Source organism: Dromaius novaehollandiae, chromosome 28 (assembly GCF_036370855.1).
Source record: "Dromaius novaehollandiae isolate bDroNov1 chromosome 28, bDroNov1.hap1, whole genome shotgun sequence".
In the NCBI taxonomy this organism is placed as follows: domain Eukaryota; kingdom Metazoa; phylum Chordata; class Aves; order Casuariiformes; family Dromaiidae; genus Dromaius; species Dromaius novaehollandiae.
In genome coordinates this window covers 5,230,753-5,253,950 of record NC_088125.1, presented here as the reverse complement: position 1 = coordinate 5,253,950, position 23,198 = coordinate 5,230,753, and the positions used below count along the sequence as shown (strand labels likewise).

General features: G+C 67.3%; 3 protein-coding genes across 9 annotated transcripts; 2 read left to right on the top strand and 1 right to left on the bottom strand.

Moving 5' to 3' along the window:
• Nucleotides 1-174: 174 nt before the first annotated feature.
• On the top strand, nt 175-6,517 carry STAT2 (signal transducer and activator of transcription 2). 4 transcript variants are annotated; one of them, XM_064498669.1, is made up of 23 exons: nt 175-264; nt 708-921; nt 993-1,143; nt 1,214-1,312; nt 1,398-1,490; nt 1,583-1,661; nt 1,787-1,872; nt 1,945-2,093; nt 2,165-2,323; nt 2,405-2,557; nt 2,642-2,662; nt 2,773-2,866; nt 2,991-3,047; nt 3,121-3,204; nt 3,279-3,377; nt 4,082-4,217; nt 4,319-4,368; nt 4,450-4,538; nt 4,607-4,743; nt 4,836-5,024; nt 5,110-5,167; nt 5,291-6,144; nt 6,222-6,517. In XM_064498669.1, exons 2-23 carry the CDS (start codon nt 791-793, stop codon nt 6,356-6,358), a joined length of 3,105 nt encoding a protein of 1,034 aa, XP_064354739.1. In that variant the 5' UTR covers nt 175-264; nt 708-790; the 3' UTR covers nt 6,359-6,517. The 4 variants fall into 4 exon arrangements, with proteins under 4 accessions (XP_064354739.1, XP_064354738.1, XP_064354736.1 ...); XM_064498668.1 differs by having other exon boundaries at nt 1,784-1,872; XM_064498666.1 differs by having other exon boundaries at nt 1,380-1,490.
• Nucleotides 6,477-8,416, bottom strand: IL23A (interleukin 23 subunit alpha). Its single transcript, XM_064498425.1, has 4 exons — nt 7,951-8,416; nt 7,446-7,559; nt 7,083-7,208; nt 6,477-6,733 (listed from the first exon to the last, which is right to left on the bottom strand). The coding sequence occupies exons 1-4, from the start codon at nt 8,116-8,118 to the stop codon at nt 6,587-6,589; spliced, it is 555 nt and encodes a 184-aa protein (XP_064354495.1). The 5' UTR covers nt 8,119-8,416; the 3' UTR covers nt 6,477-6,586.
• Nucleotides 8,417-10,343: 1,927 nt separating this feature from the next.
• On the top strand, nt 10,344-22,971 carry PAN2 (poly(A) specific ribonuclease subunit PAN2). 4 transcript variants are annotated; one of them, XM_064498676.1, is made up of 26 exons: nt 10,344-10,512; nt 11,324-11,624; nt 12,225-12,394; nt 12,627-12,747; nt 12,947-13,024; nt 13,180-13,447; nt 13,645-13,987; nt 14,597-14,693; nt 15,350-15,469; nt 15,669-15,788; nt 15,864-15,992; nt 16,166-16,365; nt 16,781-16,923; nt 17,293-17,399; nt 17,933-18,031; nt 18,528-18,604; nt 19,120-19,261; nt 19,547-19,684; nt 20,411-20,470; nt 20,740-20,830; nt 20,908-21,065; nt 21,202-21,345; nt 21,576-21,755; nt 22,077-22,170; nt 22,363-22,560; nt 22,664-22,971. In XM_064498676.1, exons 2-26 carry the CDS (start codon nt 11,343-11,345, stop codon nt 22,696-22,698), a joined length of 3,594 nt encoding a protein of 1,197 aa, XP_064354746.1. In that variant the 5' UTR covers nt 10,344-10,512; nt 11,324-11,342; the 3' UTR covers nt 22,699-22,971. The 4 variants fall into 4 exon arrangements, with proteins under 4 accessions (XP_064354746.1, XP_064354745.1, XP_025975665.1 ...); XM_064498675.1 differs by lacking the exon at nt 10,344-10,512 and adding an exon at nt 10,584-10,913; XM_026119880.2 differs by lacking the exon at nt 10,344-10,512 and adding an exon at nt 11,108-11,245 and having other exon boundaries at nt 16,784-16,923.
• Nucleotides 22,972-23,198: the final 227 nt, after the last annotated feature.

The following is a 23,198-nucleotide window of genomic DNA, read 5'->3' as shown; positions in this document are numbered from 1 at the left end:
ACGGCCCGAACCTGGCCCCACAGCCTGGCCCCATGGCCCTGACCCCCAGCCCCTCGCCCCTTAGCCCCGCCCCCGCCTGGCCCCGCCCCTTCTTACGTAATTTCTGGGAAGCGGGCTTGCCCGCCGGAACAGGGCTCTGCCGGCCGTGGGGGCGTGGCCACGCCGCCGCTCTCCGCCAATGGCCGCGCAGAGCGGCGAGGAGGCGTGGCCTCCGCCGCCTTCCCTCCCATCCCGGCAGTGCGGGGAGCCGCCAAGGAAGCCGAGGTGGGGGCGCAGCGCCGAGCACCGGGCGGGCCGCGGCCGGGGGGCTAAGGGGGGGGTGCAGTGGGGCCCTGATTTGGGGGGGGTCTTTTGGGGGGGGGCGTAGGGAGCCCTGTTTAGGGGGTGCCCTCGGGGGGGGGCACGGCGGTGTTTGGGGGGGCCCTCGGGGGTGCCCCTGGGGGGTGCAGGGAGCCCTGTTTAGGGGGTACAGGGCAGCGTTTGGGGGGGCCCTGGGGGGGTGCAGGGAGCACTGTCTAGGGGGTGCCGCTGGGGGGGTGCAGGGAGGCCCTGGGGGGGGGGCCTTTGGAGAGGGGGCCCTTGGGGGGTGGTGCCCCGGGACGCTCCCCTTGCTCCAGGGTGGGCTGGGCCCCCCTGATCTCGGCCCCCCGAGCGTGCCCGTCCTGGGCCCCCCCATCGCTCACTGCTCCCCCCCCGCCCTGGGCCAGGACGGGGGCTGCCGGCGCCTGCACCGCGCCCGGGGCATGGCCCGCGGCTGAGCCGCCTGCGGAGCGGCCCCACTCAGCCCAGCATGGCCCAGTGGCAGGAGCTGCAGAGCCTGGCCAACGCCTCCCTGGAGCAAGTCCACCAGCTGTACAGCGGCGCGGCGCTGCCCATGGAGGTGCGGCAGTGCCTGGCGGCCTGGATCGAGGACCAGAACTGGTAACGGGGGGCGGGAGCCCCGGGGAGCGGGGGCCGCGCGGGGCCCCGCTGACCCCGCGCGGTGCCGGCAGGCGCCAGGCGGCCGAGCCGCTCTCCTCCCACGCCCGGATGCTCTTCCACTCCTTGCTGGCGCTGCTGGGGGACCGGCTGGGCAGCCCGGGGCTGGGCAACGAGGACTTCATGCTCAAGCACAACCTGCGCAAGGCCAGGCGCGACCTCCAGGTAGGCGGTGGGGCTGGTCCGGGGGGCCGGGGGGGCTGCGGGCCCCGCTGACCCCCCGCCTCGTCCGCAGGCCGCCTTCGAGGAGCACCCGGAGAGATTTGCCAACCTGGTGGCCAACCTGCTGCAGGAGGAGCAGCGGATCCTGCGCCTGGCGCACGCGGAGCAGCAGGTAGGAGGGGGGCCGGCGGCCGGCGCCGCCCCGGGCGCCCCCACCGCGGGGCCAGCCGGAGCCCAAGGGCCCCGTGTCTCCGCAGGGGGGGGCAGCCCCGGCGCCCAGCGCGCCCCCGCAGAGCGACCGGCAGCAGGAGATCCAGCGCCGGCTGGCCGACTTCCAGGCGGCCCTGCAGGTACCGGCCCCGCCGGCGCGGCCCCCACGGCCCCACCGGCCCGGCCCCCACGGCCACGCGGCGCGGCCCCCTCACCCCCGCCCTGCCCCCAGGATGCCGAACGCGCCTTCCGCCACCTGGAAGATGAGCAGGACATGTTTGACTTCTGCTACAAGGTGCACTATCTCCCGGGTAAGGCCCGTTCGGGGTGCCCAAATCCTTCCTGCGACCCCCCCTCCCCATCAGGCTGGTCTTGCCCTGGCGCGTGGCCGGGGAGGGCCAGGTGCTGGGCCCCCCCCTCACGCCGGTCCCAGCAGGCGAGAACAGGACCAGCGATCCCGAGTACACCAAGCAGGTCCAGGGCCTCCAGGCCAAGCTGCAGAAGCTGGACCGGAGCCGGAGGGTGAGCGGGGCGCCGGGCCGGGCGGGGGCCGGGCCTGCCCTGCGCCCCCTGCTCAGGCTCGCCTCCCCCCAGGACGTGCTGGCGCAGATGCAGCAGCTGCTGGGGCGCAGCGAGACCCTGCGGGGCTTCCTGCAGCAGGAGCTGGGCGCCTGGCGGGAGCGGCAGCAGATCGCCTGCCTGGGGGCCCCCGCCGACACCAGCCTGCTCCAGCTGGAGACCTGGTAGGGCCGGGCCGGGCCGGGGCGGGGGGCACCGCCACGGGCCCCCGCTGACCCCCCCGCGGTGCCCGCAGGTTCACGGCACTGGGTGAGGGGCTCTTCCAGCTGCTGCAGCTGCTGCGGGCGCTGGGGGACCTGCGGCACAAGGTGACCTACGAGAGGGACCCGCTGCAGGCAGAGCCGCCCCTCCTGGAGACGCGGCTGCGGGAGCTGCTCACCTGCCTGCTCCAGAGGTGGGTGCAAAACCCGGGCGGGGGGGGATGCGGGGGTCTGGGGCGGCCCTGACCCTCGCCTTGTCCCCCGCTCGCCCCCAGCGCCTTCGTGGTGGAGCTCCAGCCCAGCATGCCCACCTCCGGCAAGCGCCCGCTGGTGCTGCGCACGGCCAACAAGTTCTCCGTCCGCGCCCGCCTCCTCGTCCGCCTGCACGACCGCAACCGCCGCATGGAGGCCAAGATCTACATTGACAGGTCGGGCCCCCCGCGCCCCGGCGGGATTCCCCCGCCCGCCCGCGGGGGCTCCGGGGCCCGCTGACACCTTCTTGTCTCTTGCAGGGACCCACCCAAGATCCGAGGGTGAGCGCTGAGTGGCAGCCCCCACGAGCATCCCGGCCCCCTGGGGGGTCCCGGCCCTAGGGGGTCCTGGCTGCGGCGGCCCCCACCCTCGGCCTCTCTCTGCCCCGCAGTTTCCGCAAGTTCAACATCCTGACGTCGAGCAGCAAAACCCTCGTGGCGGGCGACAGCCCCCAGGACGGGCTGGTCTGCGACTTCCAGCACCTGGTAGGGGCCCCACCTGGACGCCTGGGTCCTCTGCCGGGCAGCGGGAGCGGGGCAGGGGCTCGGCACCCCGAGCCTGGCCCGAGCCCCCTCCCCAGGCCCGGGCTGACTCTCTCGTGCCCCACAGACGCTGAAGGAGCAGAAAGTCGTCGGGTCGGGCAAGGGCAGCAAAGGCCCCAACGAGGTGGGTGCGGGGCCGCGGGGGGCGAGCGGTGCCCCGGGCCGCGGCCGGCAGCTCAGGGCATCCGTCCCCGCAGGGTCCCCTGGCCGTGACGGAGGAGCTGCATCTCATCACCTTCACACTGGCCTACGCCTACCATGGGCTGGAGCTGGAGCTGGAGGTGAGGGCCGGGGGCTGGGGGCTGGGGGCCGGGGCCCGCGGGGGGCCTGGCCTGACACCCCCTTCCTCCCGCAGACCTCCACGCTGCCCGTCGTCATCATCTCCAACAACAACCAGCTCTCCAGCGCCTGGGCCTCCATCCTCTGGTTCAACATGCTCAGCACCGACCCCAAGGCCAGTGACACGCCAGCCTGGCCTCACGCTGTCCCCTTCCCCCCGGGCCTGGCCTGTCCCATCCCCGTTGCCCCCTCCCTGTTCCCCCTCACCCTGGCCCTGGTGTCACATACCTGCCTCCCTGGTCCACGCCCTGTCTCTGTCCTGTCTGTCCCTGATCGGTCTGCTGTGCCCTCGCCCTGGTCCTGGTCCCCTCCCCACGCTCCTGCCCCCTGCCCTGGCCTCAACCCTGGTCCTGGTCCCCTCCCCACGCTCCTGTCCTGGCCCTGGCCATGGTCCTGGTCCCCTCCCCATGCTCCTGGCCCTGGCCCTGGCCCTGGCCTTGGTCCTGGTTCCCACCCTCTGCCCTCTCCCTGGTCCCGGTCCCCATCCCCAGGCTGTGGTCCTGCCCCATCCCTGTGCCTCATCCCTGGTCCTTGCTCCATCTCTGTCCCTGTGTCCCATCCCGTGTCCCTGTCCCCAATGCGTGTCCCTGTCCCTAGTCCCTGCTGGGTGCCCCACCCATCCCTGGTGCCCATCCCCAGGCCATGGTCCTGCCCCATCCCTGTGCCTCATCCCTGGTCCCCCTACCATCCCTGATCCCCATCCCTGCCCCACTGCCGCTCCCCGGTCCCTGTCGCTGGTGGCTGCCCCGCGTCCCACGCCTGGTCCCCGTCCCCGGCGCCTGCCCTGCGCCAGCCCCGCGCTTACCCCGTCTCCCGCAGAACCAGCAGTTCTTCGCGGCGCCGCCGCCGGCACCCTGGCCCCGGCTGGCCGAGGTGCTGAGCTGGCAGTTCGAGAGCGCGGCCGAGCGGGGCCTCAGCAAGGAGCACCTGCACATGCTGGCCGAGAAGCTCTTCGGTGAGGCCGGGGCGCGGAGCCCGTCCCTAGGGCCTCTGAGCTCGCCCTGCCCAGGGCCCGGGGGGCCGCGCTGCCCGGCTCACCCCGCTCTCGTCCCCAAGGCTCGAAACCGTCCCCGGAGAGCACCCTGCCCTGGCCCAAGTTCTCCAAGGTGAGCGGTGCCCAGCAGCGCTGGCGCCCGCCCCGCACGGCCCCGGCCCCGCGGCTCCCGCTCACGCGCCCTCTCCCGCAGGACAGCGCCTCCGGCTTCTCCTTCTGGGCCTGGCTGGACAGGATCCTGGGGCTGCTCCAGGAGCACCTCAAGCAGCTCTGGAAGGACGGGTAGGGTTGGGGCTGGGGGGGTCCAGGGGGGCCTGGGGCCGGGGAGGTGACGGTTCCTCCCCCTCCAGGCTCATCTTGGGCTTCGTGAGCCGGAAGCAAGAGAAGAAGCTGCTGAAGGGGAAGCGGACAGGGACGTTTCTGATCCGCTTCAGCGAGAGTGTCCTCGGCGGGGTCACCTGCACCTGGGTGGAGCATCCCGAGAGCGGTGAGCGCCCGCCCTGCCCTGGGGTGCCAGCCCCTCATCAGGGCCTCGGGCCTGCCCCAGCCGCTCACCCTGGCCCCGCGGCGTCCCTGCAGGGCCCCCTGCTTTCCGGGCCGTGGTTCCCTACACCGCGTCTGAGCTGGCTTCCCTGGCGCTGCCCGACATCATCCGCGACTACCAGCTGCTGGCGGAGGAGAACATCCCCGAGAACCCGCTCCAGTTCCTCTACCCGGACAGGGCCCGCGACGAGGCCTTCGGGCCCTACTACAGCCAGCGGCAAGCAGGTACAGCACGGCACGGCACGGCACAGCCCCGCGGCGGGGCCAGCGGCCCCCCGGCCCCCCTCCCGACTGCCCCGTCTGCCCCCAGGGAGCCTGATGGAGAAGAAGGAGTACCTGAACCAGCGCCTCATCCGCGTGTCCTCCAGGTGAGGCAGCCGGGCGCCTCCCTCCATCCCTCCGCGGCCCCGCAGAGACGGGAGTCCCGCTTGGCGCACCACCTCCCGTCTCCGGGCCCTGGGCCCTAACCCAGCCCCCGTCTCTCCCCGCAGGCAGGCGAATGAGTCGTGGCAGGCGGAGGAGGAGCTGGTGGCTGCCACGCAGGACCTGGAGACGCTGCAGCTGCAGCCCGGGGGCCCGGTGCCGCTGCAGGCAGCGCCCTGCAGCCCGGGGACGCGGCAGCTGGGGCCCTGCAGCCCGGGGACGCGGCAGCTGGGGCCTGGAGGCCTGGAGCCGCCGCTGGCGCTGCAGGTGGGATCGAGGGTCCCGGAGCTGCTGCAGCCAGGGCCTGGGGCCGTGGAGCCGCAGCTGGTGCTGCAGCTGGTCCCCGAGGGCCAGGGGACGCTGCAGGTGGGTCCTGGGGCACTGGGGACGCTGCAGGTGATACCCGCGGGCCTGGAGATGCTGCAGCCAGTGCCGGGGGTCCAGGGGATGCAGCAAGTGGGACCTGGGGACCAAGTGCCACTGCAGCCGGAGCCCGGGGCCGTGGAGCCGCAACTGGTGCTGCAGCTGGTCCCTGAGGACCAGGGGACGCTGCAGGTGGGACCCGGGAGCCTGGGGACGCTGCAGGTGATGCCCAGGGGCCTGGAGATGCTGCAGCCGGTGCCAGGGGTCCAGGGGATGCAGCAAGTGGGACCAGGGGGCCAAGGGACACTGCAGCCAGGGCCTGGGACCTTGGAGCCCCCGCTGGCCTTGCCGCTGGTCCCCGAGGACCAGGGGCCGCTGCAGGTGGGACCCGAGGACTTCCAGCCGCTGGAGCCGGTGCTGCAGGAGTTCCTGCAGTCGCTGACAGAGGAGCTGGAGTCTGGCTCAGGGGCGCTGGAGTCGCTGGAGGCGGCGGAGCTGATGCCCGGCATGCTGGAGGCCGGGGACGGCAGGCTGGAGAGGCTCAGCCCCGGGCCGGCCCGTGAGTGTCAGCAGCCCTGGGGGGCCGGGGGGCCGCGGCCAAGTCCCCGCTCAGCCCTGACCCAGCACGTCCCGCAGGCAGCACCGCGCTCCTGGACTGCCACGACCCCTTCCTGCCCCAGGCCGACGACGCGGCCCTGCCCACCGTGAACTCCCTCTTCGCTGGGACCGACGACTTCCCCCCGCTCCACATCAACCCCCACGACTTCCAGTAATCCCCCCCCCCCCCCCCGTGTAAATAAACCTTTTCTGCTCCAGCTGCCCACAGCGTTTGGGGGAGGGCAGACGCAACCCCCCGTATCCCCCAGCACAGACTTCCCCACCTCTGTGTCCAGACCTTTATTAGAAATCCATAAATACGTGAGATAAATAGGCAGCGTGGCGCATAAATAGCCCCTGGGGCGGAGGGGGAATAAATAGAGGGCGGGGGCCGGCGGGCGGCCTCAGGGGGTGCTGGCGCTGTGGGTGAAGACGCGGCTCATGACGGCGGTGAAGGACTGGAGCCGCTCGAGCGCCTGGTGCTGCAGCAGCGTCTGGGCCCAGACGGCGCTGGGGGTCGGGGGGCGCCGGGGGGGGCGGCCGTGCTCCTGCTGCGGGAGAGAGCGGGTCAGGGGCCCGAGGCCACGGCTGATGGGCGCCGTGCTCCCGGCCGCTGCGGGGAAGGGGGCCCGAGGCCACGGCTGATGGGCGCCGTGCTCCCGGCCGCTGCAGGGAAGGGGGCCCGAGGCCACGGCTGATGGGCGCCGTGCTCCCGGCCGCTGCGGGGAAGGGGGCCCGAGGCCACGGCTGATGGGCGCCGTGCTCCCGGCCGCTGCGGGGAAGGGGACCCGAGGCCACGGCTGATGGGCGCCTTGCTCCCGGCCGCTGCGGGGAAGGGGTGCCCCAGGGCACCCAGCTGGGTGGCACAGCCCCCCCAGGCCTCCCCGGCGCCCCCCTCACCTGGACGAGGCCCAGCAGCTTGTCCAGGGTGGTCTCCAGCTGGGGCAGGCGACGGGCGGTGAAGATGTCCGAGTCCAGCAGGTCCCGGTAGTGCTGCAGCCCTTGCAGGATCCGCCACAGGCACCGCTGGCGGGGGAGCGGGAGGTGAGGCCGGGCTGGCGGCGGGCGACCCCGCACCCCCGGGAGCACAGGGACCCCCCCCGGGCACCTCCTCCCCGGGCACCCCGTCCTGTAACCCTCAGCGCCCCCCCCCCGGGGCACATCCCCCTGATCAGCCGCCCCTGGAGCCCAGGGACCCTTGGGCCCCCCAGGTCCCACCAGCCACATTCCCGTTGCCCCGGACACCTCCGGGCCCCCCGGTACCGTGTTGTTGGTGTCCAGCGTGGAGGGGTCGCAGGCATCGCTGCAGCGGATCCGGGGGGGCCAGTCCTCCTCGGGGGCCTCCTCGTCCAGCCACACCTCCTCCTGGCAGCGGGGCTCGGTGAGCGGCCGCCGGCGCCCGGACCCCCGGCTGCCCCAGCGCCCCCGGCACCCCCCGATCCCCCAGCGCCCCTCGGCCACCCAGCACCGCCGGTCCCCCGGCACCCCCGGTCCCCGGTCCCCTCCCAGCACCCCCAGGTCCCTCAGGCACCCCCGGATCCTGGACCCGAGGATGCCCCGAGTCCCCCAGCGCCCCCGGGTCCCCCGGCACCCCCGGTCCCCAGGGCCCTCCCAGCACCCCTGGGTCCCCCAGGCACCCCCGAATCCTGGACCCGAGGATGCCCCGAGTCCCCCAGCGCCCCCGGTCCCCCCGGTCCCCCGGCACCCCCTGACCCCCAGCCCGCCCGGCCTCCCTCCCTCCCTCCCCGCCCGCCGCCGCCGCCCTCACCAGGACGGGGTGCGGCGCCTCGAGGGCCCCCAGGAGCCGCGACAGCTCCCGGGAGAGGGTCCTGCAGGCGGCCCAGTCGGTGCGGAGGGGCCGCGGGGCCGGGACGGGCGCCGGGACGGGCGCCGGCAGCAGCAGCGCCAGGAGGCAGAGGCAGAGGCGCGGGGCCATGGCGAGCGGGTGCCGCCACCGGCGCCGCCACCGGGCTCTTATGGGCCGGCGGCAGGTGGGGAATCCCCGGGGCAGGTGGCACCCGCCCCCCGTTACTGCGAAATCGCCGCCTCCCCCGAAAGCAGAACCGATACCGGGCCGGGGTCCCCGGGCTGCGCCCCGCCGCGCCCGGCCCGGCCCCGGCCCCGCGCCGGGAGAAGCAGGAAAACCCGGGGCAGTTCCTGGTGGCTCCGCGCCCGCCGGCGGCACCGCCACCGGTAGGGACCCCGGGGGGCCGCGGCCGTGCGGGACCCCCGGCTCCCCCCGGGCGTGCGGGCCCCCGGGCCCCCCGGGCGTGCGGGACCCCCCGGCGCCGGCAGCCCCCGGCAGCCCCCGGCGCCGGCCGCACCTGCGGCTCCAGCCCGCCTCTCCCTCTCCGCGGGCGCGGAGGGAGCCCAGGCGTCCGGCCGGGGGGGGGGGGGGGGGGCGGCACACGGTGCAGAGCAGGCCCCCCCCTCCCCCGGTGTCCTCCCGGGAAATCTCCGGGGGCGGCCCCGGCGCGGCGGCTCGCGGCTCCCCGGGGCCGCTGTGTCACGGCGGGGCTTCCCCGGCCGCTCCGGTGCTCTCGGCCGCTCTGCCGGCCCGGCCCGGCCCGGCCCCCCGCGCCGCGCCGCACCGCCGCGCCGTGCTGCCCGCGGCTCCGCAATCGCGGCGGCCCCGACGGGGCGGCTCCGGCGCTTCCCGGTCCCCGCCTGGCGGGGCTGCCCCCGGCCTTCCCCGGGCCGCCGGCCCCGCCGGCCCCGCGGGCACCCCCGGCCCCGCCTCGGCGCCCCGGGGGCCGCCCCGGGGGGTAGCGCCGGGGTCCAGCCCCGCCGCGGGCTGGTCCCCGGGCTGCTGCCTGGTCCTGCCGGGGCACCGTGGCCCGGGGGCGGGTTTGGGGGTCCAGGAGGTCTTGGGGGGCAGGAGAGGCTGGAATGGGGGTCCTGTGGGAGGCCAGGATGTGGGTCCCATGGGAGGCCAGTGCATGGAGGCCGGGGAGGCTGGGCCGGAGGCTGGGGATGGCCAGGACGTGGGTCCCATGGGGAGGCTGAAATGGAGGCTGGGGACAGCCGGGACATGGCTCCTGCAGGGAGGCCAGGATGTGAGTCCCGTGAGGAGGCCGGGACAGAGGCTGGGAACAGCCGGGACGTGGGTCCCGCGGGGAGGCCGGGACGGAGGCTGGGGACAGCCAGGACGTGGCCCGCACAGGGAGGCCGGGACAGAGGCTGGGGACAGCCAGGACGTGGCTCGCATGGGGAGGCTGGGACGCGGGTCACAGGGAGGCCAGCGCCGGGCGCAGGTGAACCTGTGGCAGGGGCCGCAGGTGCCGCAGGCCTCGCCCGCCCGGACTTTCCCGATGCCGTTGCTCCGGGGATTCCCTCCTTCCTGGAGGCGCCCGGGAACGGGCCACGTGCCCACGGAGCCGGCAGGGCAGGCTGCAGCCTCCAGCGGCCGGGACCTGGCCCCGCCTTGGGGCAGGGGCTGCTCGGGGCTCGGGCCCAGCTACAGGGCAGCGGGAGCCGCCCGAGGAGTTTCCAGCCTGTGCCGGAGTTTTCCGTGAAGTCAAGACCGGAGCCGCTGCGACGAGCGCGCCGGGGCCCGGCACCTGCCGGCTGTGCTGTGCTGTGCCAGGGGCTGCTGGGGTCCCACAGCCGGAGCCCGGGTGGGGGGTGCAGGGGGTGCTGGGGGGGGTCTGCGGGGCGTTTGGGGGTGCAGGGGCTGTGGGAGGGGGGCCGTGGGGTGGGCATGGGGAGGCCTGAGGGGCATTTGGGGGGGCTGTGAGGTTTGGGGGGTTCTGCAGGGCGTTGGGGGGGTCTGTGGGGCTGGGGGGGCGGGGGACGTTTGGGGTCTGGGGGCTTTGGGGGTGTTTGGGGGACCGCGGGGTGTTTGTGGGGTCTGGGGGACTTGGGGGCTCTGCAAGGTTTGGCGATGGGGGGGCTGCAGCTCGTCCCCGGGCCAGGTGCTGCCCGCAGTGGGGAAGCGCCGCCCCGAGCGGGCCCGGGGCCCCGCGCTGCCCCACCGCTGCCCCATCGCTGCCGGCGCGGGCTCGGCGCGGCTCGCCCGCCCCGACACGCCCCCGGCACAGGCACTTTCGGCCTTTTTGTCCCCTGCGCCGTACCGTCCCGCAGGCTTCCCGCCGCGCCCCTCGTTCTGCTTATTCCCGCCTTCCTCCAGCGCTGATTGGCCCGCGCGGCCGGCTCGGCGCTGCCATTGGCCCGCCCGCCCTGGGGAAGGGTCGGCCGCCAGGCGGGAGCACGGGAGGCCGCGGTTGCCATAGCGACGGGGGGGCGGCGGCGGCCCCGGCCGCCCGGCCGCGCAGCGGGACGAGCCCGGGACACCGCCCCGGCGGGGGGGGCTGCGCCCGGGGGCTTCACGGTAACGGAGCCCGTGGGTGGCGGGCAGAGTGCTGTGGGCCCCCGGGGGCGCGCGGGGCGTTGTGGGTAACGGCCGCCGCCGCGGCGGGGCGGGCGCGGGGGGCTCTGGGTAACGCGCTGGCCCGCGGCGGCTGCGGGGCCGCGACGGGACCCGGGGCAGCTCGTCCTCGGCGGGGCCGGGCGGCCCCCGGTGCGAGGCGGCCGGGCCGGCTCCCGCCCCTGCTCCTGTCCCGTCCCTGCCCCCGCCTGGGCGCGGCGGGCCCTGCCCTTGGCGCCGCGCCGAGGCCCGTGTCTGGCTCGGCCGGAGCTGCCCGGGCCCCCGCAGCCTCCAGCCTCCGCGCGAGCAGGTGCCGTCGTGAGATTCGGCGTCGGCCGAGGCCTGCGGAGATAAGGAGATGCTGGGTGCGGAGCCGCCTCCGCCGCGTAGGGCCGGGCCGCGGGGCTATGCGGGGCGGCGGGGCTGTGCGGGGCGGCGGGGCTGTGCGGGGCGGCGGGGCCGGGGCTCCCTGCGCAGCAGCGCCCGGGCTGACGTCAGCAGAGAGCAGGGCTGCCCTCCGGGTCCTTCCCCCGGCGGTTCGCTGCCGTGACGGAGCACTGAGTGTGTCCTGGGCGAGGGACTTTACAAGGTCCGCTGCATGTGTGGGTTTAATATCGTCTCTGTCCACGGCTGGGAGAGATGTACCTTACCCTCGCTGGAGATTCCGGCAGCTTTTTCCATCGCTTGTAGTCACACTGTTTGTATACAAATTTCTAAGAATTGGGGGGCCCTGGTGTTTCTGACTGACCTACTTAGTTCCTTTTCTGTTTTAAAGGGAGACGTTGGTTTTCACCATGAATTTTGAAGGTCTCGACCCCTCCCTTGCTGAGTATGCTCCCACGCTGCACCCTGCACTGGACCCCGTCCTGGACCCGCACCTCAACCCCAGCTTGCTGCAGAACGTCGAGCTGGATCCCGAGGGGGTGCCGTTAGAGGGTATCGCGGTGCCGGAGTCGGTGCACATCATGGAGGGCATGTACACCGAGCTGCACACTGCCATCTCTGAAGTGGGCCTGCCCGTCTCCGTCTCCCATTTCGACCTGCATGAAGAAATGCTGTGGGTGGGGAATCACGGGGTAGGTGCCTCTGAGCTGCCTCGGGGAATGGGGAAGGGAGGGTCGGTGTGTGGCTTCTCCGTTGTCTGCGCAGATGCTGCAGCCCGACACCTGCTCGCTCTGGCCAGCTGGGGGCAAGCTGGCTTTGAACAGAGAGCAGCTCCGCTCAGGACATTGCCGGAGCTAGAGTCGTGCTCAGAAACTGGGAGCTGTGCTCTTCTAACGCAGTTTCTGGGTGGAGGTGGTTGATATGTAGCTGTTTAGGAGCACGGGAAGCACTTGTGTATTTGGCTACAAAAGACCCTATAGGTGTTTCCTGAGTAGCTTTGCTGTCCTGAACTCTTGGGCTAGTAGAGCTTTTGGTTCCTTTCTCATGTCCATATGTATCTGCCTAAAAAGGAAAAGTCTGAACAATTTACCACTGTTTTGGGGTTTGTAACAGCAGTTTGTAACGGAGGAAGCCCCTTCCGTAAGTTGGCTGAAGCAGTAAGGTAGTTGATCACCTGTCTTGAGGGGCAGGAGCCTGGGAGCGAGAGCAGCTCGTTGCATTTGTGTTACATTCAAGTGAAGCTGAGGCGAGTGTTGCTGCATGCTGACAAGTCTGTCCTGGTCTGATTTTAGGGCCACGCCACCTCGTTCTTCGGTCCAACGCTGGAGCGGTATTCCTCCTTCCAAGTGAACAGTAGTGATGATATCCGCCAGATCCAGAGCCTGGAGAATGGCATCCTTTTCTTGACCAAAACCAACCTGAAGTACATGTCACGAGGGGGCCTCATCATCTTTGACTACCTGTGAGTGTTTTGCCCTAGCAGCAGCTGGGTCGTGCTGGCCCGGTGCTGGGGGAGAGGAGGCAGTGACAGCTTGGGGTCCTGTTGGCTCATGAGTGCAGATGGTCCCGGCCTCTGTGCCTGCAATATAAAAGCTAGATTTGGGAGGAGGATGAAGTAGACTCTCAGCCCCCTTCCCTGACACACCGCCAAGCTGAGCAGGAGCACGAGGCCTGTCCTTTCCCCTCTCCTGCAGCATGGATGAGTCTGAGGACATGCACAGTCTCCTGCTCACGGACACCAGCACGCTGCTCGTTGGCGGGCTGCAGAACCACGTGATCGAGATAGACCTCAACACTGTCCAGGAGACGCAGAAGGTACGGCCAGTCTTGGGATTGCTTCTGGCTCTGCTCCCTGGCTTGAGGGCTGCATCCTGCAGGACGGAGAGTCCTCTCCACTTCCAGCGCGTCGGTGGGAGGTGTGGGTCAGGCCTGGCTTCGTGTGACGGAACGGGCTGGGGAGGGCGCTTTGTTCTGCTGCTCTGTCCCCCTCACCCTGCCGTTCTGTCTCTCCCAGTACACCGTGGAGGTACCCGGCATCACCATCATGCGGCAGTCGAACCGCTTCTTCTTCTGCGGACACACCTCAGGGAAGGTAACGCCAGCCGCAGTCTACCTGGCAGCCCTGCTGACACTCCGCTTCTCTCTGGGATCCTCTGGAATTGATGTCTGGCTTCTCCCAGAGCTTCAGTGGCTCCCAAGCCACCGGCAGCTGCCTGTGGTACCAGCACGCCCGCCTTGCCTTCCCAGGTCTCCTTGCGGGATCTACGCACATTCGTGGTGGAGCATGAATTTGACGCGTACTCGGGCAGCTTGTCTGACTTTGATGTCCACGGCAATCTGCTGGTGACCTGTGGCTTCTCCAGCCGGATGAATGGCTTGGCATGCGACCGCTTCCTTAAGGTCTACGATCTGCGCATGATGCGGGCCACCACCCCGCTGCAGGTCCACATCGACCCCTTCTTCCTCCGCTTCATCCCCACCTACACCTCCCGCCTGGCCATCATCTCCCAGACAGGTGGGTGACGCTGCCTTCCCCAGCCCAGCCGGGCACTGCTCTTCCAGTGGGAGCTGGGTGATAGTCTCAGCACCCTTGATTTGGTTCAGAGTTCAAATGACTCCGTAAGTGAGAGGTGTGCTCGGATTACTGCGTTTGCGCTGACCTGCCTTTGTACTCCCTGGTGCCATGTCGCTCTGCGCTTCCCTCTCGCACAGGTCAGTGCCAGTTCTGCGAGCCCACAGGCCTCGCCAACCCCGCTGACATCTTCCACGTGAACACAGTTGGGCCGCTGATCATGACCTTCGACGTCTCTGCCAGCAAGCAGGCCCTGGCGTTCGGCGACTCGGAGGGTTGCGTCCACCTCTGGGCTGACTCCCCGGAGGTCACCTTCAATGCCTACTCCCGGGAGACTGACTTTGCCTTGCCCTGCATTGTCGACACGCTGCCCCACCTGGACTGGAACCAGGACCTCATGCCGCTCTCGCTCATCCCCGTGCCGCTGACCAGCGAGACGCTGCTGTCAGACTGGCCGGCTGCCAACTCTGCCCCTGCACCCCGGTAATTTGCCGATCTCTTCCTGTGAAAGCCAGTGTGAGAGCTGGGCCCAGCACATCTTCCCTCCTCCTCCGGCTGTTGGGTGCAGCTGGGCGCTCTGGTGATGCAGGGGTGGGGGCAGAAGAGAGGGTCTGGTGCTGAGCAGCAGCCGGGGCACCGCTGCCGCTCCCACGTCTCGCGGCTGGCATAGCCCTTCCTGGTCGCATGTCCTGCACAATGTTCCCTGTTGCGTAGCGTGACTGCTGAGGTATGGTGACTGGACAGGTCTGAAGAAGCAGAGTACGGTCAGACCTCCGTGTTTGTGGTGGGGAGATCCTGGTTAGAGCCTGGTTACATTCTGTGCATCTGAAAATTGTTTTCTTTTTCCTCCGACTGAGCCTTATCCTAAATACTTCTGAGCTAAGCAGCGCTGCCATGTTCTGACCCAGCCCAGGTATTGTGTATTCCCAGGAAGGGAACACTGAGGTCCTGGGTGGAGTGACTGAATGGGAGCAACCCTCCTGTCCCGCTGGTGGGTCCCTGAGCAAATCCAGCATGTGTGTGTGCAGCAAGGCCGTCGGTTAAATAATGCTGCCAAACAGAGCAGCCTCCAAGTCATGGTGTGTTTTGTAGGCGCGCCCCTCCAGTGGATCCTGAGATTCTGCGCACTATGAAGAAAGTGGGGTTCATCGGCTATGCCCCGAACCCACGGACCAAGCTCCGCAACCAGGTACCTGCTCTCAGGAGGGTGTTGAGCATCTTGAGGTTGGCTCCACAGGACATAGCGTATCTCTGTCAGTAGCAGAGCATCACGCTGCCTCTGGGACTTGCACCTTGGTGGCTGCAGTTCAGGGAAGGATGAAGCTTTTGCTATGTGCTGAATGACCTCAAAGCTTTCTGCAGGGCTCTGAAGAGGGGTAGGAGGTAGAGCTCACTGGCCTGGGGTATCGCAAGAGGCAAATGTGTGGTTTGGACTTAACTGCTTTTCTTCATCAATGTCACTGGGTGAACCAGCCTTTGGGAAGCATTGGAGCCCCCCTCTCAGGCTAGGAGCCAAGTCCTATTGATAACTCGCTCTCTGCTAGGAAAAGGTTTGCGCAGTCCAATTCAGAGATTTTGACATGTCCCTCACCCTTGGGAAAACACTGGTGTGTTTCGTCCTTGCCCGCAGCGCCGCTGTAGTTTCCCACAGTGATAAGTCCCTTGTAAGAAGGAAGGTGTGGAGGCTTCGTGCAGGTTAAGGGAGGGCCCCACTCCTTTCTGGTTTATTCATTTGCTCATTTGGGGAGACAGAAAAGCCCAGGAGTTGCTCGTTTCAGTACTTGGTGCTTCATGTAGACTCTGCCTCAAGGTTCAGCTCGTCTTTCCTTCTCTTTCCCCTTGCAGATCCCCTATCGGTTAAAAGAGCTGGACAACGAGTTTGACAGCTTCAGCCAAGTCCCTGAGTCCCCGATTGGACGGGAAGAGGAGCCGCACCTCTACATGGTTTCCAAGAAGTACCGGAAGGTAGCCTTCCCCCGGGCCGCTCTGGGGCATGGGGAGGAGGGGAGGCTGGCTGGGAGTCCTCAAGCCGGGCTTAACTGGGGCAGAAATCTTACAGGACCCACATGAGCCCAAGCTTCTGCTCACCTCTCTGTGAGGAGCACCTATATGTTTCATGGGTGTGAGAAGGTAATTCTGTTTGATGCATTGTGTTTCTGCTCAGGTCACAATCAAATACTCCAAGTTGGGGCTGGAAGATTTCGACTTCAAACATTACAACAAGACGCTGTTCGCAGGCCTGGAGCCCCATATCCCCAACGCCTACTGCAACTGCATGATCCAGGTGGGAGACATCCCAGGCCTGCCCCAGCCTGCCACAGCCCCCCAGCACCTCCCCTGACTGCTCCGTCTCTGCTAGGTGCTGTATTTCTTGGAGCCAGTCCGCTGCCTGGTCCAAAACCACCTGTGCCAGAAGGAGTTCTGCTTGGGCTGTGAGCTGGGCTTGCTCTTCCACATGCTGGACCTGTCTAGAGGAGACCCCTGCCAGGTTGGTGGTGAGCCGAGGAGGTGGTGGTGAAGCTGGCAGATGAGCGGGTCAGAGAGATTCCTCCTCAGCGAAGCAGGGGCAGGGTGGGGCCAGGCCTCAGAGGATGGCATCAGACAGTTTGGAAACTCCTGTCATTTGACATCTGTGACATTCCACCCTTGTCCCATCCCCAGGGAAGCAACTTTTTGCGGGCTTTCCGCACAATCCCAGAGGCTTCTGCTTTGGGGCTGATCCTTGCTGATTCGGATGAGGCCACAGGGAAGGTGAACCTGGGGCGGTTGATTCAGAGCTGGAACCGTTTCATCCTCACTCAACTGCACCAGGAAACCCAGGAGCAGGAGGCACCGCAGGCCTATCGGGGAGCTGGCAGCAGGTGAGTACGGGGGGTACCTGAACTGGGGAGGGGGTCTGGCTCCCAAAGACCCCATCCGTCCCTCAGGAGAGAGCTTTCTTGCTGCCCACGTTTGTCCCAAGGGCTGCACTGGAACACACTGAGCTGCAGGCTGTCCCTATGGCAGGATTCGAATCCTGTGCTGAGACCGCTGAACCTCTGTCCCTCCTAGGCCTGGTCCTTCTGCTTGGCTGGGGTAGGGGCTGCACAGAAGGCCCTGGCTCTGGAAGCTCAATGGTTGGTTCTGCAAGAGCTGCTGGAATTTGGGTGTTGGCCCTGCAGGGCACATGTGCCTCCAGGGATGTGCAGGACCCCAGTGCTCAGCCCGCCCTACCCTCCAGCCCTGCTCCACGGGGATTGCCAGGACCCTGCTAACCCACGCGCTCTCTTTCTGCAGCAGTTTTGGGACCCCGGGGGACTCGGTTATTGGGCAGCTGTTCAGCTGCGAGATGGAGAACTGCAGCATGTGTCGCTGCGGCAAGGAAACTGTCCGTGTGTCCTCCACGCTGCTCTTCACTCTCTCCTACCCTGAGAGCGCTGGTAAGGTGCAGGGTTGGGGAGGCGGGCAGGGCAGGGCAGGGCCTGGTGTGCTTAACAGTGTTGCGTTTCCCTTGGGGCAGAGAGACTGAGTGGGGGTTGTTATCTGTATGGATGAGCCACATTTCTCCAGGTGGCAGAGATGCCTGCAGCGAGGAGCTTCTGCAGTTGTCTGGCCTGGGCTGTGGCAGAGCCAGCAGCCGAGGCCCGATTGTGGGTTTCCAGCCAGCCAAGCTTTTGGCTACAGGAAGGCAGATTTGGGGATTGACCTTCTCCCTGGTGGTTGTGAGGAAAACCCCAGAGGTTTGGCTGAGCTTAATTGGTAAAGATCTGTGTGTTGGAAGGTGACGTTATTCTCCTTTCTCCCTTTAGAGAAGCCAGTGAAAGATTATGAGTTTGCCCAAATTTTAAAGCGAAGCATCTGCTTGGAGCAAAGCACACAGGCCTGGTGTGAGAACTGTGAGAAGTACCAGCCGACGGTGAGCCTGGGAGGAGGATGCAAACATGTCAGGCATCGTGGGCTGCAGAGGGGGTGTGGGAGAAGGGCGTGAGCACCCCGTGCTGCAGGCTGAGCGGGGCAGTTTCTCCATTAGTCAGTGGGGAACCTCCTAGCAGATGCAGGAGATTCGGTTCCTAGCCCGGACTGCGAGCCGGCATGGCGTGGGGTATTCCCTGGGCTGCCATGACTGTGCAAGAGCTGGAACACAGCTCGCAGGTCATGCAGATCCCAGCTAAATCCCCCTGGGGTAGAGGAGCACGTGGAAACTCCCTCGGGAGCAGAGTGCACCTGTTCCAACATAGTCCCTGCAGTCCCGGAGAGGCAAGAGCCTGCTCCCAGCCCTAGTGTCCGTTACAGTAGCCCAGCTAACAAGAATCCTAGCCAGGCAGCGGGGAGGAACTTCTACAGGCAAAGATGTTGGCAGAGGGAATGGGTGGCACATGCCAAATCCAGTTTGGAGCCTCTCCAGGGTTCTTGGTGTTGCCCTGCTTCCATCTCCTGTTCTCTCTGCAGGTCCAGACCCGGAATATCCGCTGTCTGCCAGATGTTCTGGTCATTAACTGTGAGGTGAACAGCTCCAAGGAGGCAGATTTCTGGAAGACACAGGCCGAGGTGGGGGAGATACTTTGGGGCAGAAGCAGGCTTGTTCCCTGGGCACACACGGTTTGCTGCGCGCCCTGCTCTGCGGAGGTGTTCTCACTTTGATCTCGCTGTCTGTAGCAGTCTCTTGCTCTCTACTCAAGCCTCACCATACTCTGTTTGCAGAGGACATGTTGGTATTTGGTCGTGCTTGTAGCATGAGCTGTGCATTTGGAGTTGGAAAAGACAAGATCTCTTGCCATGATAAAGCTGACAGGACTCCAGTAGACTCCCTCTGTTATTTCCCCGGTTCCCCAGGACCTAGGAGCAACGAGACAGTGCCCACTTCCCCGAACACAGAGGCTGGCAGAGAGTTGGCGGACAGTTGGGTTTCTCTTGCTGTCTTTCTCCCTGTCACTGGCTTTAAGAGTCCCTGTCTTTCCCCCACTGCTGGTCTGGGCTGTCACCTGCGTGTTCACAAGCACAGACTCTCGCTCCGTGCTGATGCTTGCCTGTGTTTCGTTGCCAGTATGCCTTTCAGAGAGCCCTGATGAGGAGAGGAGGCTTTGAGATCTCCAGAGGCAAAGAAATCTCTCTTGGAGAATGGTAGGTAACCGTTCTTGGAGTGGCGATTCTAGCTGGACACTGATATCTTCTGGGTTGTTCCTCCTGGCCTTGGAGAACTCGGAGCTGTTTCTCATCTGATAACGACTTTATCTGCCCTTCTGTAGCTCCTCGTGGGCTCCAAACTGGAACAGTCATTGGTGCCCTGAGACCGTGACGCTCTTTGGGTGCCAATGGGGTGCTCTGCACAGCATCCCATTCAGAGACCATTATGATCCATTTTTGAGCCCCTAGCCCTCATTCCCTTTCCCTTTTCTGACTGACAGAAGATTCAGGACTGTGTATCTACCCTCTCTGACTGACGCTAACTGACAGCTTTTTGCAGGCAGCTGGGGAGAAGCGGTGCAGCGCTGGCTCTCCCCATCTGTTCTGCAGGGCGTTTAAGAACAGGCTGACCGATGTGTGGTCTGGGCAGTTTGGATCCTGCCCAGGAGAGGTTGGCATGGAAAACCACCTGTGATTCCTTCCCACGTGGTCTTCTGTGATTCTCCGGGCAGGAAGGAGCTGGGAAACCCCGACATGGGGCATTCATATTCTTCCGTGGAGGAACTGAAGAACATTTGGATCCCCCACGCCATCAAGATGAGGCTGACCAAGAACAAGGAGCTGGACATCTGCAACTGGAGTGAAAGCGATGAGGTAAAGGCTGCTGAGATCCCTTGAGGGCCACGTGGTTGCATGCTGTGGGGCTGTGGAAGCAGAACTGTTTCAGCACCACGTTCTGCTGGCTGTGCGTGGGCGAGAGAGAGGCCCTCTCTGAGGCAGCTCATGTGAGCCCTGTGTCTCCAGCATGGCCAGCCAGGAAACCTTCAGGCTCATGGTGGCAACTGCACATCCAGGCTCTGGGGTTTGAGTTTGAGGCCTCTGGGCATCCCTGGCAGGTGGGGCTCAGACGTTTCCTCTGGGGCTGCTTCCTTCCTGCAGCTGAGCCCCTCCGATGACCCCGACTCGGTATATGTCTACGACCTAATGGCCACCGTCGTTCACATCCTGGATCCCCGCACGGGGGGCAGCCTGGTGGGGCATATCAAGGTGGGAGAGACCTACCACCAAAGGAAAGAGGTGAGCAGCGCTGCGGGACTAGCGCGCTCCAGCCCAAAGGCCCCATAACCGCAGGCTCTTCAGGAGCAGCCCTGCCCCTAGGGAGTCCTGCCTTGCCAGGGCGTTCTTGCCCAGCGCTCGCTCAGGGATCAGGTAGTTTACCTGACCCATTCCTGGGTCTCTTAGTAAACCATTAAATTTGTTAAGTGATTTATTAGATATGCCAGGCAGCACTTGCGAGGAAGCCAAGTGCTTCTCATGCAGCTTACAGAGAGGAAAGGGCTGAAGAAGTGCTCTTCCCACACTTCCTCAGGCCAGTTCCTCCTGGGTCATGGGTGTGTTGCCAGCATGTCCTTGTGCTTCCAGGTCAGGGTTGGGACCTCATCTCCCTTCCAGAGGAAAGGGGGACCAGACTGGGCAGTTCCCAGTGAGCTGGTGGAGAGGCCCCAGGCAGGAATTCCCAGTGCTCAGTGTGTCAGGGCTGTGTCCCTGTCTCTGTTATCTGTTACATCTCCATGGAGTTTCGGGTAGGAGTTTGGCAGAGACTTGGCCCGTCCAGCCTCACGGTGCTTCATTTACACATCACCACCACTCAGGCCAGCAGGGATTTCCCCACCGTGTCCCAGGAAGGGCGGGAGTTCCCACATGGCATCGTCACCCCCTCTTTCCCTGGTAACAGGGTAGAGGAGTCATTGCATTTCGCTGGGGGGGCCCCTAATTCAGAGTGTCTGTGCCTTCCCCCCCCAGGGAGTCACACACCAGCAGTGGTACCTCTTCAACGACTTCCTCATTGAGCCTGTGGATAAGGTAGGTGTCCTGGTGCGGGTGCCGCGCTAGAGGCTACGCTCCCCAGCCAGGGCAGTGTCACTTGTTCTGTCACCGTGGTTGGGGGGGGAGTGGGGGGGCTGGCTGCCGGCATATAGGGCCGAGTGGGGCCCTGTCCTGGCCATATGTCAAGGTGAGACCATGGGTGCAGGGACCCTGTGGATGGAGGGGTCTTGCCACGCAGGGAAGCACCCGGCCCCGGGCTGGGCTCCTCCCTGCCCCTGCACTGTCCCTCCCTCCCTCCCCTGCAGTGTGAGGCGGTGCAGTTCGACATGAGCTGGAAGGTGCCGGCGATCCTGTACTACGCCCGGAGGAACCTCAATGCCAAGTACAACCTCGTCAGTGAGTGCCTGGGGCGGAAGGGCCGCCTGGCCAGTGAATCCAGCTCCCAGCTGACCTCCCTTCCCCTCTTCCTGCAGTCAAGAACCCAATTGAAGCCAGCGTACTGCTGGCCGAGGCCTCGCTGGCTCGCAAGCAGCGCAAATGCCATGCCACCTTCATCCCCCTCATGCTGAGCGAGATGCCGCAGGCGGGTGACCTGGTGGGGCTGGACGCCGAGTTCGTCACGCTGAACGAGGTCAGGCCTTGCTGGGGCAGGGCGCGGGGTGCTGCAGGCGGGTGCGAGGGAGCGGGGCAGCCCCGCTGGGGGCACCCGGACTCCACGCTGCCTCCGAGAGCTGGCAGTCGCTGAGCGCTGCTCTCCCCCGTCGCAGGAGGAGGCTGAGCTGCGCAGTGACGGGACCAAGTCCACTATCAAGCCCAGCCAGATGTCAGTGGCCAGGATCACGTGCGTGCGTGGGCAGGGCCCTAATGAGGGCGTCCCCTTCATTGACGACTACATCTCCACCCAGGAGCAGGTACCGGGCCCCTGCCTGGCCCTGCTCAGCTCCCTGCCCGCCGGGGAGGACACAGACCCACCGTGCCTCCCACTCGATGGAGGAGCTCCTTCTCCTCAGGAAACTGAGAATAGTGTCAGCCCCCTCCCCGGGCTGGCCTGGCTGTTGGGCAGGGGAAGCAGGAGGGGACAGACCCCTGCGGCTGTCCCTCAGCCTTCCCCGTGTGTGACCACAGGCCCTGTGCTCCGTAGGTGGTGGATTACCTGACCCAGTACTCAGGGATCAAGCCGGGAGACCTGGATGCCAAGATCTCCTCCAAGCACCTCACCACCCTCAAATCCACCTACCTGAAGCTGCGCTTCCTCATTGACGTGGGAGTCAAGTTCGTGGGCCATGGGCTGCAGAAGGACTTCCGTGTCATCAACCTCATGGTGACAGCACTGCGTCCCCATCCCCAAACCAGGGCGTGGTGTGTCTGGGGGGTTGGGGTCCTGCAGCCCCCATCTCGGACAGGGGCACGGACCCGGGGCTGCGCTGGGGGCTGTGTTGGTAAATGGGGTCGGTCCCAGCCTGCCTTTGCGGTGGTTCCTGGTGAGGTGCACCTTGTTTACCAGGGCGGAGTGCGAGTTCCCCCCACGTGGAGTCCAGGGGTACGGGAGCTTGGGGCGTGCCCTGCTACGGCAGGACCATACTGCTCGGAGGTGGGCCACGTCCAGAGCGAGCCCAGCAGCAGGACGCGCTCTGCCTTCCAGGTGCCCAAGGACCAGGTGATCGACACTGTGTACCTGTTCCACATCCCGAGGAAGAGGATGATTTCCCTGCGCTTCCTCGCCTGGTACTTCCTGGGTTAGTGGCCGATTCCTCTGTACCTCTGGGGAGGTGCCAGGGTGGGCGGGGCTGGGGCCACACTGAGGGCGCTGACACCCGCCGCGGCTGTGCCGGGGAGGGGGGCAGATCCCCACCCTGACCCTGTAAGGTCCCCACCCCCCCCCGGGCAAGCCCTGCTCCTGCCCTGTCTGACCAGGCTGCTCCCCCCAGACCTGAAGATTCAGGGTGAGACACACGACAGCATCGAGGACGCGCGCACGGCGCTGCAGCTCTATCGCAAGTACCTGGAGCTGAGCCAGAACGGCAGCGAGCCCGACGACTTCCGCAAGGTGCTGAAGGCCCTCTACGAGAAGGGCCGCAAGCTCGACTGGAAGGTGCCGGAGCCGGACAGCCAGAGCAGCCCCAAGCGTAAGGCCCGGTGGGGCGCACCGCCCCGCTCCCCCCGCCTGCGGCCCGGCCCGCTTGCCCCCCTGCCCCCCCTGCGCCCTGACGCTGTGCTTTGTCTCGGCAGATGCGACGGTTTACCCGCCGGTGCTGGCGCTGTGAGCGGGGCCGGCGCGGCCCCCGGGGAGGCACCGGGGCCCCGCGGGGCGAAGGGAGACGCGCTCCCACCTGGAACCAGCACCGGGGCCGGGGCTGCCCCTGCCTCCGCCTGAACTTCCCCGGCCTCCCGCGCCGCGGGGCGCCCCCTTGCCCCTTACCGGGGCGCTGCCGCGCGGGCCCGGGGCAGGACGCCCCCGGGGCCCCGGCACGAGGTGGCCCCGCAGCACGGCCCGGCACCGGCGCGGTCATAAAGCAGCCAGGCAGCCTCGGACCCCAGCGGCGCCTCGTCCTCCTTGGCACCAGGGCGGCGGCGGGCGGGGCGGCGGCGGCGAGACGGAGCCCCCGCCGCCGGGGCGGGAAGCGGGGCCGGTGCTGCGGCGAGACGGAGAGGCACGAAGAGCGGGTGCGGGGCCGCGGCCGGGGAGGGCGGGACCCGGGCGGGCCCTCGCCCCGCCCCGGGGGCGGAGCCGCCGCAGGCCCCGCCCCCCCCCCGCGCGGGGCCG